This window comes from Herpailurus yagouaroundi, unplaced genomic scaffold (genome assembly GCF_014898765.1).
Source record: "Herpailurus yagouaroundi ecotype Mexico unplaced genomic scaffold, PumYag 67209, whole genome shotgun sequence".
NCBI classification, from domain to species: Eukaryota; Metazoa; Chordata; class Mammalia; order Carnivora; family Felidae; genus Herpailurus; species Herpailurus yagouaroundi.
This window is the reverse complement of record NW_024420049.1, coordinates 636221-653147: the sequence shown is the minus strand read 5'-3', so window position 1 is coordinate 653147 and position 16927 is coordinate 636221. Positions and strand designations below refer to the sequence as shown.

The window sequence follows — 16927 nt, the reverse complement described above, 5'->3', positions numbered from 1 at the left end:
ACTTTTTGGGTTTTTTTTTTTTGGCACAGTGGGCAAAGTCACTTATGAAATCATTATCCTGTTATATTGATGTCATATCATTAGGTCAAACGACCCTAATTCATTTAGTCCATTCTAGTTGGTAAGATGTATTTGTTCATTCATTCACTTATTAATTCATACTACTCAACCTACAAATATTTCTGTTCTCAGGAACATTCTAGGCACTTGTTTTAATTTTGTTCCATAAACAATATAGCACTGGGTAATTGGTTGCTAAAAATAACATTCTTAACCAGTAAATTATTGGCAGTACTTATAACTATTATTTTAATGTCTTTTATTTTTCCCTTAAAAGGGCCAGATGGTCATGTGACTAAATATGATTTGGATTGGCTGGTGAAAAACAGCTATGAAGGGCAGAAACAAAAGGTCATCCAGCCTAGAATCTTATGGAATGCTGAAATCTACCAGCAAGCCCAAGTTCCATCTGTAGATTTCCAGAGCTTCCTAGAAACAAATGATGGATTAAAGAACTTTCTGCAAACTTTTCTGCTGTATGGAATTGCATTTGTAGAAAATGTCCCTCCCACTCAAGAACACACAGAGAAGTTGGCTGAAAGGATCAGCTTGATCAGGTAACTTATTAGTTTCTAATATCTATAGTAATAATTTCCAGAGCATTAATACCAGTAAAATAACAACAGGGTATGGTCACCTTGTTTTTAATCATGAATATTTTGTGGTCTGAATAAAGTGATTCCCATTTATAGTGCTTTATTTGAGGCCCAGATTTCTAATCTCTAAAGACACTTACATGTTAAATATGATGAAGACTTCAAAGTCACTGTAAAATTTTTCAGCTTAGTGGTCCTCAAAGTGACAGGTACCATTGTACACTAGGAGGAGGACTAACTTTGAATAAAGAGAATCAGGTAGTATTCTGAGTTCCACCATCAGGGGATTGTGTGAACATAGGCAACTCCATTACACTCACACCTGTACCCTCCACCTCCACCTCTACCCCCTTGGCCTTGATTTTCCCATCTGAACAATTAGAGGATTGAATAAAATGGTGTCTAAAGATCATCCAGTTTTGACCTACTATGATTGCTAAGGCTTGATCCAGAGACTAGTTGTTAATAATACTGCCTTACACAATATAGCACGTAACCAACCAATTTACACCATTATTTTCTTTTGGTCATTATAGAAATCATGATAAGTGTATATTTTATCTCCTGTTCTGCTGAGCCACTTGAGACCCACGTATATTAAGTAGGTGGCTTTCCCAGTATTGTTCTGCTAGTAGGTAGTAGAACTGGGATTTGGGGTAGAGCTGAGATGGTGGTGTACTAGGAGGACCCTAGCTTTGCCTTGTCCCTCAAACACAGATAGATAACTATCAAATCATTCTTAATACCCAAGAAATTGACCTGAGGAGTGATAGAACAAACCACAACTAGAGGGAGAGAAGAGGCCACATCAAGGAAGGTAGGAAGTGCAGAGACGCAATTTGGGGGAGAAACGTACTGTAGGTGCTGTGGAAGGAAGAGAGCCCTGGTTGCAGAGAAATGTGAGAGAGAGTGGAGCACACAGGGATAAGCACAAGGAGATCACTTCTGCACAGCCATTGGCCGGAAAAACAAGAGGGGATGATTTTCATGAGTTTTTGCAACCAATGGGGCTCAAAGACTGGAATTTTAGAGGTCCCCAGACTTGACTGGGATAGAAACCTGAGGACACTGCCTGACTCCTAGAGAGAAGGCAGGCAAACAACCTGAGGATAGATGGCTCGATATGAGGAACTACTAAGTAAGGCACACGAGAAGAGACTATTCGCTCTTCTTGGAGCACATCTGTGAGAGGTGGCATTGCCTTTCTGAGGACAAAAGATGACACCATTTTCCTCTCCCTCCCCTCGGCATAGGCATAGAGATACCTGCAGAGGGTAGCTAACCGGGAAATTAGCTGTTTAGCCTTCTTGCTCCAAATCCCACACCCACGTGCTCTGATACACCTACCCTTCCATGTCAAACTATATCCATTTCAGTGTGGCAAAACCCTTTCCCAGAGGACCAGCACAGGCCCCTTCCACAGCAGGTCCCTAAATTTTGGAGTTCTAAAAGTCAACAGGCTTGGCTGAGTTAGATCCCAGAGTATACTGTGCTGCTCCAAGCAGGCATATGACCCAGAGACAGTGTTAAAACGGTGATCTGAAAAACACATAGGACACACAACGGGAAATTATTTGCTCCTCTGGGGGTGCTTTTCTCAGAGCAGGAAGCATGGACTCCCTTCTACAGGGACAAAGGAGCGGGCTGGCACAATTTCCTCCCTCGCCCCTCAGCATAAACCAACTTCAGGAAAACAGCACAGTGCCAACACAAACTGACTAACCTGCTTACACGAAGTCACACTTTGTGCTGCTGGTACTGCTTTTCTCGGGCAAGTGTGCCTAGGATCAGCACAGCAGGCCCCTTCCCCCAGAAGATCAGCACAAACCCCTGCCCACACCACGTCTCCCAACCAGAGAGTTGTTCAAGGCTTCAGTTCTAGTGGAAGTAGCATCAGGTCCCTTTTAACAAGCAGACCAGAGCACACCTAGTTAAAATGCACCACACTTTGGCTAAGGTGCAAACACTCCCCACTGCATGCAAGAAGAGCCTCTGCAGGAACTGACCTGAGGGATAGAGCAGCCAAAACACAGCAGCAGAATCACACAACACACATCAAAGACACTCCCTAAAGCACCAGGCTTTGGATGCTATATGACCTCTTCATACAGCCATTTACACTCAGGAGCAGAAACTAACAGACTTTTCTAACACAAAGAAGAAGACAGAGACCTAGACAGAATGCCAAGACAAGAATTCATCTCCAAAGAAAGAACAAGAAGAGGTCATGGCCAGGGGTCTAATTGAAACAGACAGACATAATTTAATATGCCTGATGGAGAATTTAAAGCAACAATCATAAAGATACTTGCTGGTTGGAAAAGTATGGGAGACATCAGGGAGACTCTTACCACAAAATAAAAGAGTTAAAAAACAATCCATCAGAAATGAAAAATGTGATAACTGAGATTCAAAACCAACTGGTTGTAATGACCACAAGGATGGAAGAAGCAGAAGAATGAATAAGTAATATACAAGATAGAATTATGGAAAATAATGAATTTGAACAAAAGAGAGAAGAGTGATGGATCACAAGAATAGACTTAGGGAACTCAGTGACTCCATTAAATGTAATAATATTTGTATCATAGGGGTCCCAGAAGAAGAGAGAGAAAGGGGGAAGATTTATTTGAGGAAATAATGGCTGAACACTTCCCTAATCTGGAGAAGGAAAGAGACATCCAGAATCAAGAGGCACGGAGAACTCCCATAAAAATGAAAAAAAAAAAAAAAAAGCAGGCCAGCAAGATATATTGTAGTTAAATTTGCAAAACATAGTGATAAAGAAAAATATTCCAAAAGCAGCAAGACAAAAGAAGTCCTTAACTTATAAGGGAAGACCCATAAGGCTAGCTGGAGATTTCTCAACAGAAATTTGGCAGGCCAGAGGGAATAGCATGATTTGTTCAAAGTACTGAATGAGAAAAACCTGCAGCCAAGAATACTCTATCCAGCAAGGCTGTCATTCAGAATATGAGGAGAGATAAAGACTTTCCCAGACAAACAAAAACTAAAGGAGTTCGTGATCATTAAACCAACCCTGCAAGAAATATTAAAGGGGGCTCTTTGAGTGGAAAGGAGAGAACAAAATTGACAAGGACAACAAAGGATCAAAGAAAATCTCCACAATGACAAAACAAGTAATAAAATGGTATTGAGTACAGATCTATAAGTAATCACTCTGAATGTAAGTGGACTAAACACTCCAATCAAAAGACATAGGGTGTCAGAATGGATAAAAAAAGAAGACACATCTGCATGCTACATATAAGAGATTCATTTTAGACCTAAAGACATCTGCAGATTGAACATGAGAAATATTTATCATGCAAATGGACATCAAAATAAAGCCATAATAGCCAAACTTCTATGAGACAAACTTGATTTTAAACAAGTCTTTGTAAGAAGAAATGAAGAAGGGCACTATATCAAAATAAAGGTGACTATCCCATAGAAAGATATAACAATCATAAATATTTATGCCCCCAACTTGAAGCATGCAAATATATAAACAATAGCATATATAAAGGAACTAATTGATAATAATACAGTAATAGTAGGGGACTTTAACACCCCACTTACACCAATGGACAAATTAAGCAAAAAATAAACAAGGAAACAATGGCTTTGAATGATACACTGGACCAGATGGACTTAATGGATATATTCAGAACATTTCATCCCAAAGCAGCACAATACAGTTTTTTCAAATGCACATGGGACATTCTCCAGAATAGACCACTTACTAGGTCAAAAAACAGGCCTCAACAAGTACAAAAAGACTTTTATCATACCATGTATGTTTTATGACCACAACACTATGAAACTTGAAGTCAGCCACAAGAAAAAAATTGGAAAGACCACAAACACATGAGGGTTAAACAGCATGCTACTAAACAATGAGTGGGTTGACCAGGAAATCAAAGAAGAAATTTAAAAATACATGGAAACAAATGAAAAATGAAAACATCATGCTCTAAAATCTTTGGAACTCAGCAAAAGTGGTCCTAAGAAGGAAATATATAGCAATACAAGCCTACATCAAGAAGCAAGAAAAATCTCAAACAACCTAAACTTACACCTAAAGCAGCAATAAAACAACAACAAATGAAGCCTAAAGCCAGCAGATAAAGGGACATAATAAATATTAGACCAGAAATAAATGATATAGAAACTAAAAAACAAAACAAAACAAAACAGTAGAACAGATCAGTGAAACCAGGAGCTGATTTTTTGAAAAAATTAATAAAATTGATAACCCCCTAGCTGTTGCAGTCTTTGAGTCTGGAGTTCTCTCTTGTCCAGCAAGAGAGTGGATGCAGAATTGAATATGAGAGAGGCTAATGTCCGGGAGGTGACAAGAGCCTCGAATAAGGGTCCTTGCTCAGTTTTTATTACGATAAGAAGGCTTACAAACGTGATGGACATGCAGAAAGAGACAATGAAACAGTAAACATTAACTCGTGTGTGATAGAAAAGGTGTTTCGAAGATGTGCAGTGTTAGGGGTTTGGGTCAATACAAAACAAACTCACGGTGCCAAGCAGATGGTTTACAGCAGGCACAAGGCGCCACGTCTGTTTATCTTAGCTTGCCTACGGGATAAGAGAGATAGAGCAGGCTACCTTAGGATCAACAAGGCACTTTTCTTTTGCTAATTAGCTCCGCTCTGGGCAATTTCACCGTGCTGCAGTCTATAGCCCTGTTTACCTGTTTACCTATTCTGGACCTTAAGTCCTGTGACAGCAGCTTTCTGTTTTGTTCTATGCTGGGAGCACTTTCGCCCTATTTGCCTAATCTTGGATGCTTTCATTGTAAGCCTTGTTAACCCATTGGTACAAGCTCAGGGAATTCCAAAACTTATTCCCCATACTTAGCAAGTCTTATCAAAAGAAAATAGATTGGTCTCAAATAAATTAAATCAAAATTAGGGAGGAGAAATAACAACCAACACCACATAAATACAATTATAAGAAAATATTATGAAAAACCATATGCCAACAAATTGAACAACCTGTAAGAAATGGATTAATTCCTAGAAACATGAACAACCAAAACTGAAACAGGAAGAAATAGAAAACTTGAACAGACTGATAATCAGAAAAGAAATTGAATCAGTAATAAATCTCCCAACAAACAAAAGTCCAGGGCCAGATGGCTTCACGGGTGAAATCTAACATTCATTTAAAGAAGGGTTAAAACCTATTCTTTTCAAACTGTTCCAAAAGATAGAAATGGAAGGAAAACTTCCAAACTCATTCTATAAGACCAGCATTACCCTGATTCCAAAACCAAAGACTCCACTGAAAAACAGAACTACAGGCAAATTTCCCTGATGAATATGGATGCAAAAATTCTCAACAAACTACTAGCAAATCGAATCCTACAGTACATTAAAAGAATCATTCACCATGGTCAAGTGGGATTTATGCCTAGGCTTCAGGGGTGGTTCAATGTTTACAAATAAATGAACATGACCTCACATTAATAAAAGATAGGATAAGAACCATATGACCCTCTCATTAGATGCAGAGAAAGCATTTGACAAAATACAACATCCATTCGTGATAAATAAAAAAAAACCCCTCAACAAAGTAGGGATAGAGGGAACATACCTCAACATAATAAAAGCCATATATGAAAAACCCAGAGCAAATATCGTCAATAGGGAAAAACTGAGAGATTTTCTTCTATGGTCAGGAACAAGATAGGTATGTCCAATCTCACCACTGTTACTTAACATAATACTGGAAGTCTTAGCTTCAGCAATCAGAAAACATAAAAAAATAAAAGGCATCCAAATAGACAAGAAAGAAGTCAAACTTTCACTATTTGCAGATGACCTGATACTCTATTATAGAAAACCCAGAAGATTCCACCAAAAAAATTGCTAAAACTGATACACAAGTTCAGTAAAGTGACAGGATATAAAATCAACATACAGAAATGTGTTATATTTCTATACTCCAATAATGAAGCAACAGAAAGAGAAATCAAGGAATCAATCCCATTTAAAATTGCACACAAAAAAAGGTAAGATACCTAGGAATAAGCCTACCCAAAGAGGTAAAAGATCTCTATTCTGAAAACTAGGAAACACTGGTGAAAGAAATTGAAGATGACACAAAGAAATGGAAAAACATTCCATGCTTAAGGATTGGAAGAACAAATATTGTTAAAATGTCTATATTACACACCTTTAATGCAATCCCTATCAAAATACCACTAGCATCTTTCATGGAGCTAGAACAAACAATCCTAAAATTTTTATGGAACCACAAAAGATCCCAAATAGCCAAAGCTATTGGGATTAGAAAGCAATCTTAAAAAAGAAAAGCAAAGCTGGAGGCATCATAATTCTGGGCTTCAAGTTCTATTACAAAGCTGTGGTGATCATGACAGTATAGTAATGGCACAAAAACAAACACATAGATCAATAGAACAGAATACAAAACCCAGAAAGTAACCCACATCTCTATGGTCAATTAATCTTCAACAAAGCAGGAAAGATGAGAAAAAGTCTCTTCAACAAATAGTGTTGGGCAAACTGGACGGCAACATGCAGAAGAATAAAACTGGACCACTTTCTTATACCATACACAAAAATAAATTCAAAATAGATTAAAGACTTCAATGTAAGACAGGAAAACCATTAAAATCCTACAGAAGAACAGAGGCAGCAACTTCTTTGACCTCAGCCATAGGAACTTCTTACTAGACATGTCTCCAGAGGCAAGGGAAATGAAAGCAAAAATGAACTATTGTGACTTCATCAAGATAAAAAGCTTCTGCACAGTGAAGGAAATAATCAACAAAACTAAAAGGCAGTGTTCAGAATGGGACAAGATATTTGCAAATGGCATTTCTGATCAGGGGTTAGTATCAAAATTGTAGAAAGAACTTATCAAACTCAACACACAAAAACCAAATAATCTTGTCAAGAAATGGGCAGAAGACATGAGTAGACATTTTTCCAAAGCAAACGTGCAGCTGGCTAACAGAGACTTGAAAAGTTGCTCAACATCATTCATCAACAGGGAAATGCAAATCAAAACTACAATGAGATATCACCTCACATCTGTTGGAATGAATGGGTGAAACTAACAACACATGAAACAACAAATGTTGGTGAGAATACAGAGAAAGGAGAACCCTTTTGCACTGTTGGTGGGAATGCAAACTGGTACAGGCACTCTGGAAAACAGTATGGAGGTTCCTCAAAAAAATTAAAAATAGAACTACCCTATGACCCAGCAATTGCACTGCTAGGTATTTACCCAAAGGATAAAAAACACTGACTCAAAGGGACACATGCACCCTGATGTTTATAACAGCATTACCAATATAGCCAAATTATGGAAAGACCCCAAATGTCCATCAACTTATGAATGGATAACGATGTGGTATGTACATACAATGGGATATTACTCAGCCATCAGAAAGAATGAAATCTTGCCATTTGCAATGACATGGATGGGGCTAGAGTGTTTTATGCTAAACGAAATCAGTCAGAGAAAGATACCATATGATTTCACTCATACGTGGAATTTAAGAAACAAAACAGGTGAACATAGGGGGAAAAGATAGGCAAACCAAGAAATACACGCTTAACTATAGAGAACAAACTGAGGGTTGGTGGAGGGGAGATGGGTGGAGGGATGGGTTAAATGGATGATGGGCACTAAGGAGGGCCCTTTTTGGGATGAGCACTGGGTGTCATATGCAAGTGATGAATCACTGGGTTCTACTCCTGAAGCCAAGACTACACTGTATGTTAACTTGAATTTAAATTAAAAAAAAGAATGAAATCCTGCCATTTGTAATGACATGCATGGAATTAGAGAGTGTAATACTAAGCTACATAAGTCAGTCAGAGAAAGACAAATGCCATATAACTTTACTTATAAGTGGAATTTAAGAAACAAGACGAATGAGCAAAGGTGTAAAAAGAGAGAGAGGCAAACGAAGAAAAAAACTCTAGAGAACAAACTGATGGTTACCAGACGGGAGGTGAAGGGGGAAGGGTTAAATAGGTGGCGGCGATTAAGGAGTTCACTTGTCATGATGAGCTGTGGGTGTTGTATGGAAGTGTTGAATCACTCTAGTGTACACCTAAAACTAATATTACACTGTATGTTAACTAACTGGAATTTAAATTAAATTTAAATTTAAATTTTTAATTTAATTTTTAATTTAAAAATAAAAAAAATAGTGTGATGTATATATAACAGTGCTACCAGAATATGTTCACTAATAACAATTCAGTAATTAATTAAAAAATACTAGAATTCAGATAGGTCAGGCTTCCTGATCCTAAATACAGTGTTGTTTCCACTTGCCAGTCTGCATTTCTATGTAGTACTTGGATTGATCTTGTGTAGTATTAAATGTGATGTAAACATACTTTGTTATAATTAGTACTTTCCTTTTACTTGATAAGGGCTAGATATAGCTCATTATGTAGCAGATAGTGTGCTGGGTCATTTGCCCTATCTTTGTACAGCATAATCAACATTTTGAACCATTTAGTTATAAACACATTTTAAGAACTTTCAAGTAATGAACCTGTGCTGTAAATAAATTGAGAGGGCTTTAGGGATTATAGTCCATGAGAAAGGATGTTTCCTGTTTGGCCTTTGAGGGTTCAGAAAATAAGATGAACACTGAAAAGTAAAGAATTAAAGTGACCTTTGGTCAGATGTGAGCCACCAGGAAAATAATTGTAAAATCAAAACCCATGATGTATATCTCAAGGAAAGATACAGCAACAGTGATACAGCATCTCACTAAATACTTGCTAACAGAAACTATCTTCTCTTTTTCTTATTCCTCCCTGTCCAAAAGATGGGTGAGGACCTACATTAACCACTTCTAAAAGCATCTGCATGAAGACATCTTTTTCTATGTAAGGAAAGTGAGCATAGGAAAGAACCTTGAATGTGAAAGCTATTAAAAGTAGGCATATAAACAAAGAGGAATGGTTCCCTAAGCTTTGAAACAACAATATACAGTTGACCCTTGAACAATGCGGGGGCTTAGGGGAACTGACCCCCCCCACCCACACCACACGTTGAAAATTCATGTGTAACTTTTTGACTCCCCCAAAACTTAACTGCTAATAGCCTACTGTTGACCCGAAGCTTTACCAATAACAATTAACACGTATTCTATATGTTATACGTATTATATACTGTATTCTTACAATAAAGGAAGCTAGAGAAAATAAAATGTTAATAAGAAAATCATGGGGAGCTTGGGTGGCTCATTTGGTTCAGCATCCAACTTTGGCTCAGGTCATGATCTCACAGTTCATGGGTTTGAGCCCCGCGTCAGGCTCTATGCTGACAGCTCAGAGCCTGGAGCCTGCTTCAGATTCTGTGTCTCTCTCCCTGTCTGCTCCTTCCCCACTTGCACTCTCTCTTTCTCAAAAATAAATAAACATTAAGAAATTTTTTGAAAAAAAACAAGAAAACCATAAGGAAGAGAAAATATATTTACAATAATGTATTTATTGAAAAAACATCCATGTACGAGTGGATCCATGCAGTTCAAACCTGTGTTGGTCAAGGATCAACTGTTCTTTCAGTTTTCCCCCCAACTTCCTAAAATATTAATCAGTTACAGAATTGTTAAGACTGGTGGTGTGTTCAAAGGTCATCTACACCTTACGGACAGAAATCTGGAGCCAAAAAACTAATGTTATTTGTGAATAACTAAAGAAGTTATTAGAGTTGTAAAAGACAAAATTAAAAATTTCAAATAGTTAAAAATCTTTCTTCATTTCATTTGACAGAGAAACCATCTATGGGAGGATGTGGTATTTCACTTCAGACTTCTCCAGGGGTGACACTGCATACACCAAGCTGGCTTTGGATCGGCACACTGACACTGCCTATTTTCAGGAGCCCTGTGGGTAAGTGGATTCGAATTTTCCATATTAGGATCTTTACATGTGATGGTCTTGAATAATTTCTTAATCATTTTCCATTCTATTTGAACCAATATCATATCTGCTGCTGACGTTTATGACTATTTCTTTTTATTCTCTTAGCAACATGGTCATTTTTAAATACCCTTGCTCAGTCTTAGAACTTACAAGAATAAGTTTTTTGAAATGATTGAAAATACACCTTACTACATAAGTGGATCTTAATTTTGCTTAATTTACATTTTGTCAAAGTAATTACAAATAACATAAAAAAGTATTGCCTAACCATTAATTTTGGAATTGCACAGTTTTCTTATATTTAGTTATATTGCAAAGAGGTCAATATTCTAGACACAGCTGCTTTGAGTGGTGTTAACAGGAATTTGAATCCAATTTATAAGAAGGTGCAGAGGAGGAATTAATGAAAATTTTTTCCAATAGAACCAGAAGTTGCTGAGCCAAAGATATACCATACTTTTTCCCCTTTATTGATATATAATTGACATAAAACATTATATAAATTAATAGCTGATATAAAACATTATATAAATTTAAAGTGTATAGTGGTTATATATTGTAATCTGATTATCATTGTAGCTAACAGAGAGTAGATCTTAAATGTTCTCACCACAAAAATAAAATGATAATTATGTGACATGATGAATAAATACCATACTGAACTTATCTACTATTTGCCACTTATTAGAAGTAACTTTGTAGTCGTTATTTTGTTGTTATTGATCTTGCTCCTGCATATATAGATGATAAGCCTGAGGCACAAAGATACTACTAAAGTGAGTGTACATATGCATTTATAAAGAGCATATGAGCGGGTGATAATATGCAATTGATTGTGGCTACATAGATTTTCTTAAAGAGTTTGGAACTTAAGAATATTTGGTTCAGGAGAAGAAGAATAAAGCATCTTTTAGAGGGTCCTTGTCAATGTTATCAATATATGAAGATCCCAACAGCCTGCATCCTCATTCTAGGGGGTGCAGAAGGAAGAAAGAGGAAATGGGATGAGAAACAACTAGACAGAGGTTGACATTCAAACACTGAAAAACCCTTTTCTCAAATTTGAGCAACTCACTACCAAAGATAAGCAGTTAGTTGTCTGTGCCTTTAATTTAACCCTTTCTATTCAATGACAAGGACCAAGTACATTAGCAGTATAGTAAGAGTGGTTGAGAGTTCAGGCCATGTCATCAACAGATCTGGATCTGCATCCCAGCTGACACATATGTTAGCTTTGTGATTTTGGACAAATAACTTCTCTGTGCCTCAGTTTCCTCGTTGGTAAAATGAAACTAGTAATAAAACCTATTCATTAGTATTGCTCAGGGATTAAATTACATAATGTATTTAAAGCACTTGGCATACTGCCTGAAACATATTAAGTGGTCATGAAATGCTAGCTATGATTATTATCACTTTAGCCATTGTCATCATCATCATCAACATTGTTATATGCCTTGTCCTTTCTGAAGCTACCTTTGCTCTGGATCTCATATTTTCCGGCCTCCTTGGAGATTTCTCTCTCCTACATATTCACCCTTTTCATACCTATTGAATCCTTCCTATCAGCTTCTCATATCTTCTTTGGACTCTGTCTCCCTCTAGTTACAGCCCTGCCTTATTCCTCCCCTTCACATCTAAACTTATTAAAAGAATCATCTACCTTCAATATCTTTTTATTTTCATTTCCCATTCATTCCTCAAATTCATAGTCAGCTAGTTCATCCAACCCCCTCCCAATTAAAATTACTCTCTCCAAAGTCACCAGAAACTTATTGCCATACCCAGTGTGTACCTTTCAGTCTACATCTTACTTGACCCCTGGCGAATGCCATTAACCACTACCTCTTCTTAAATATCCTTTCTTTTTTTAGTTTTCCTCCTATATCTGACCACTTTTCCTCAGCATCCTGTGCTGCCTTTTTTTCCTTGGTCCATTTCTTACTTGCAATGATCTCTCTAAATGACTTCTTCCATGATCTTGGCTTTGGCTATCACCTACCGACAACTACAAAATCCACCTCTCTTCTGAGTTAAATAACTTCAACTAGCTACTAAACAATCTTGACCTAGATGTTTCACAGAAAGCTCAAAAACCAGAACTGAACTCTCTCATTTGATTTTTTTAATATTTATTTATTTTTGAGAGAGAGAGAGAGAGAGAGAGAGAGAGAGAGAGAATGAGTGGAGAAGGCACAGAGAGAGAGGAGACACAGAATCCGAAGCAGGCTCCGGGCTCTGAGCCATCAGCACAGAGCCTGACGCAGGGCTCGAACTCATGAACCGTGAGATCATGACCTGAGCCGAAGTTGGACCCTTATCCGACTGAGCCACCCAGGCACCCCTGACCTTTCTCATTTTAATTGTGTTTATATTAGATTCTCCTTGATTTTATTCCTTCTATCTGCATTCATATTTATTACTTATTTTACTTTGTTATTTACTTTTATGTTTATTAGTTTACTAAATTTTTATTAATTTTATCTTCCCCTTGTTAATTTGGGAATTCTAGTTGAGCTTTCTAGCCCATTAAGTCACTTTTCCTTTCCCTGTTAACATTTTCAGCCACAAATGACTCAACTATTTCAACATGGCCCCTAAACTGAACTTCAACCCCTCATACTCCCTCATTATAATCCAATTACAATTCTCCATCTTTGCATATGACAAGTTACTCAAGTGAAAAACCTGAAGTCATTCTAGATTTTTGCTTGTTCTTTGTCCACCACATTTAATTAGTCATCAAATCTACTATAGTATCTCTTTGGTGTGTCTTTTCTACACCTTTCTTTAAGCTCAAGCCCTCAGTATTTTTGTCTATTTCAGTCATCAAGTTGTTCTCTACATTTTTTGTCATCTTGCTTCCCACAAGTCCATCTCCCATACTATCATCCTAATCAAGTCTTAAAAATGTTAATGTGACCATAGAGCTTCCCAGTTTAAAAGCCTTTTGTGATTCTCTGTTCTATGCTGATATACACTTCTTGCTCTCTTCCTTGAATATACCTTGTAAAAAATGTCCTTTCTTTGTGGCCCCTCTATATCTTGTATATAACTGTATTATAGTTCCTATCATAATCTTATTGATATTTCTATGCTTCATCTTTTCCTACTAAACTACAGGCTTCTTTATTTTTTATTTTTTAAATTTTTTTAATGTTTATTTTTTGAGATAAAAAACTTTTTAATGTTTATTTTTGAGATTTTTAAAAAATTCTTTTAATGTTTTTTTTTGAGTTTTTATAATTTTTAATGTTTATTTTTGGTACATATTTTTTTAATTTCGGGCTTCTTTAAAACCGAGACTATATCTTATTCATGTCTGTATTTCCAGGGTCTGTCACATATAGGCTTTAATTCATATTGAATATGTTTAGAAGAAACCTGTAATAGTATTAGTATTTCAAAGCACAAAAAAGTACAACTGGCTATATGGAAAGATAGTTAGGAAATGAAAATGACACAAGTAGATTCAGTAATTATTCCATATATAATTTTCTAAAATTTTGATATGTTCTCTTTTTTCCACTGAACAGAAGACTTTAATTTTTCCCTTTTCAGCATTCAAGTGTTTCACTGTCTTAAGCATGAAGGAACAGGTGGCAGGACACTGCTGGTAGATGGATTCTATGCAGCAGATCAGGTACTTCAAAAGGCACCTGAGGAATTTGAACTCCTCACCAAAGTGCCACTGAGGCATGAATATATTGAAAATGTTGGCGAATGTCACAACCACATGGTTGGGGTTGGGCCAGTCTTAAATACCTACCCATGGAATAAAGAGCTGTATTTGATCAGGTGAGCACCAAAGAACTATCCCCCACTGCAATGTACTTACCCATTATTAGCCTTCAAATGTAATGAAAATCCCTAAAATCCTTATACTGACCACATTTTAATCTTGCTATTTTAAGTCTCTTTATTAACAATTTCTGTTATTATACTTCCCATGGAATAATAAATAGGCCAACAGGTAAAGAATACTAGATTTTAAAATGAAAACATTATTAAAATCAAAAAAGTGATTAAATTGTGCTCAGTGACCAAACAGCTAGAGTACCCAAAGGCATCATGACCACACTTGTCTGTAGCCCACATTTATGCAAACCCCCTGACCTGTATATCCAACAGTCTACTAGATAGTGCCACTTAGGTATCTTATAGCATCATAAAGCACATCGTATTCAAAATTGAACCCATCATCTCCACTCATTTCAGTCTGCTCCTCCACACCCAGTTGTAAATATAAAAATAAACTGTTTCTCCTGCCTTTGCCCCTGGATTTTAATAGGAACTGCATAAATACTAATTCACTGCCATCGGATAACCTCCTCTAGAAAACTCTCTCTTAGTCATCTCTTGTATCCCCGTTGCTTAGAACAGTGAGCAGGTAATCAGTATTTTTTCCAACATTTGACGAGAAACATTTTTAAACATATAGAAAAGTTGTAAGCATTTACAGTAAAACCCATAGACCCACTACCTAGATTCTACCAGGAAGGTATTGCTATATGCTTGTTTTCTTATCTACCTGCCTATCTGCCTGCCTATCTATCTATTAATCTCATTTTTGATGCATCTCAAAGTACATTGCAGATATGACTACATATCCCCCTAAATGCTTCAGCATTTATATCTTTAAGTAAAGTTCAATATTTGTTTACAAATTTTTAATTTTGAAATAAAACTTACATAAAATTATGTTTTAAAATATCAAATATACACTTGCTGAATTTGGACAAATGCATATACCTATGTAAACCAAACACCTATCAAGATATAGAATGTTCCTGTCACTGCAGAAAGTCCCTTATACTCTTTCCTAGTCCAACCCTGCACAGCCACCCCAGAGGAGATCATGGTTTTGATTTTTGCCACCAATGATTAGTTTGGCCTGTTCTAGAAATTCATACCATAGAATAAATGCTTTTATTAACAAACACCTGGGCTGTTTCTAATTTGGGGTTATTATGAATAAAACTGCCATGAGCATTCATAGAAAAGTATTTTTGTAGATATGTGTCTTCATTCCACTCAGGTCAATAGCTACAAGTGGAATACTGCGTCATAGAGTAGGTGAGTGTTTAGTTTCATAAGTAACTGCCAGAACTTTTACTAAAGTAGTTGTTTGATTTTATATTGTCATCAGCAGTGTATGAGGATTGTAGCTGCTCCACATCCTTGCCACTACTTGCTGTTGTCAGTCCCATTAGTTTTAGCCATTATGGTGGTTATCTCTTTGGGATTTAATTTGCATTTTTTTGATGACTGATGATGTTGAGCATCTTTCCATGTGCTTATTGGCCATTTATATATCTTCTGAAATATCTGGTTAAATCTTTTGCCCATTTTTTCATTGAGTTGTCTTTTCATTATTGAGCTGTAGGAGTTCTTTATATATGCTGGTCACTATTTCTTACTGAATATATGTTTTAGGAATATTATTTTCTATGCTGTAACTTACCTATTTATTTTTTAACAGTGTCTTTTAAGGGGGAGAGAATTTTAAGTTTAATAAAATATAATTGATTATTTTTTTCTTTAACAGTCATTGTTTCTATGACCTGCATAAGAAATCTTTAACTACGCCTATGACATGATGACATTCTCCTATGCTTTCTAAAAGTATTATAGTTTTATTTTTACATTTAAATCTGTGATCGATCTCAAATTAATTTTTTCTATGTGGTGAGGTATAGGTAGAAGTTCATAGTTTTTACATATAGGTATCCAGGTGTCGTAGCCTCATTGAATTGCCTTTGCAACTCTGTCAAAAATCAAATGGCCATGTAAATGGGGGTTTGTCTCTGGGACCTCTATTTGATTCCATTATGTATTGGTGGATCCTTATGACAGTTCCACACTGTCTCAGCTAGTGCAAGTTTATACTAATTTTTTTCTTTATTTTTTTAAAATTTACATCCAAGTTAGCTAGCATATAGTGCAACAATGATTTCAGGAGTAGATCCCTTAAAGCCCCTTACCCATTTAGCCCATCCCCCCTCCCAGAACCTTTCCAGTAACCCTCTGTTTTTTTTCCATATTTAAGAGTCTCTTATGTTTTGTCCCCTTCCCTGTTTTTATATTATTTTTGCTTCCCTTCCCTTATGTTCATCTGTTTTATATCTTAAAGTCCTCATATGAGTGAAGTTATATATTTGTCTTTCTCTGACTGTCTCATTTCGCTTAGCATACTACCCTCTAGTTCCATCCACATAGCTGCAAATGGCAAGATTTTATTCTTTTTGATTGTCGAATAATACTCCATTGTGTATGTGTATATGTATATATATATATATATATATATACACACACACACACACACAT

At 36.4% G+C, this 16927-nt stretch overlaps 1 protein-coding gene across 5 annotated transcripts in view; it reads left to right on the top strand.

Annotated features, from left to right (window-relative positions):
• Positions 1–16927, top strand: part of TMLHE (trimethyllysine hydroxylase, epsilon) — a 102631-nt gene that overhangs the window by 47249 nt on the left and 38455 nt on the right. For 4 of the 5 annotated variants that reach the window (XM_040467136.1, XM_040467133.1, XM_040467135.1 and 1 more), the window contains 3 exons: positions 338–617; positions 10448–10567; positions 14162–14398. In XM_040467136.1, coding sequence (XP_040323070.1) covers positions 338–617; positions 10448–10567; positions 14162–14398 — 637 coding nt within the window. The remainder of the gene's footprint in view (positions 1–337; positions 618–10447; positions 10568–14161; positions 14399–16927) is intronic. The other variant, XM_040467137.1, reaches the window with a different exon arrangement.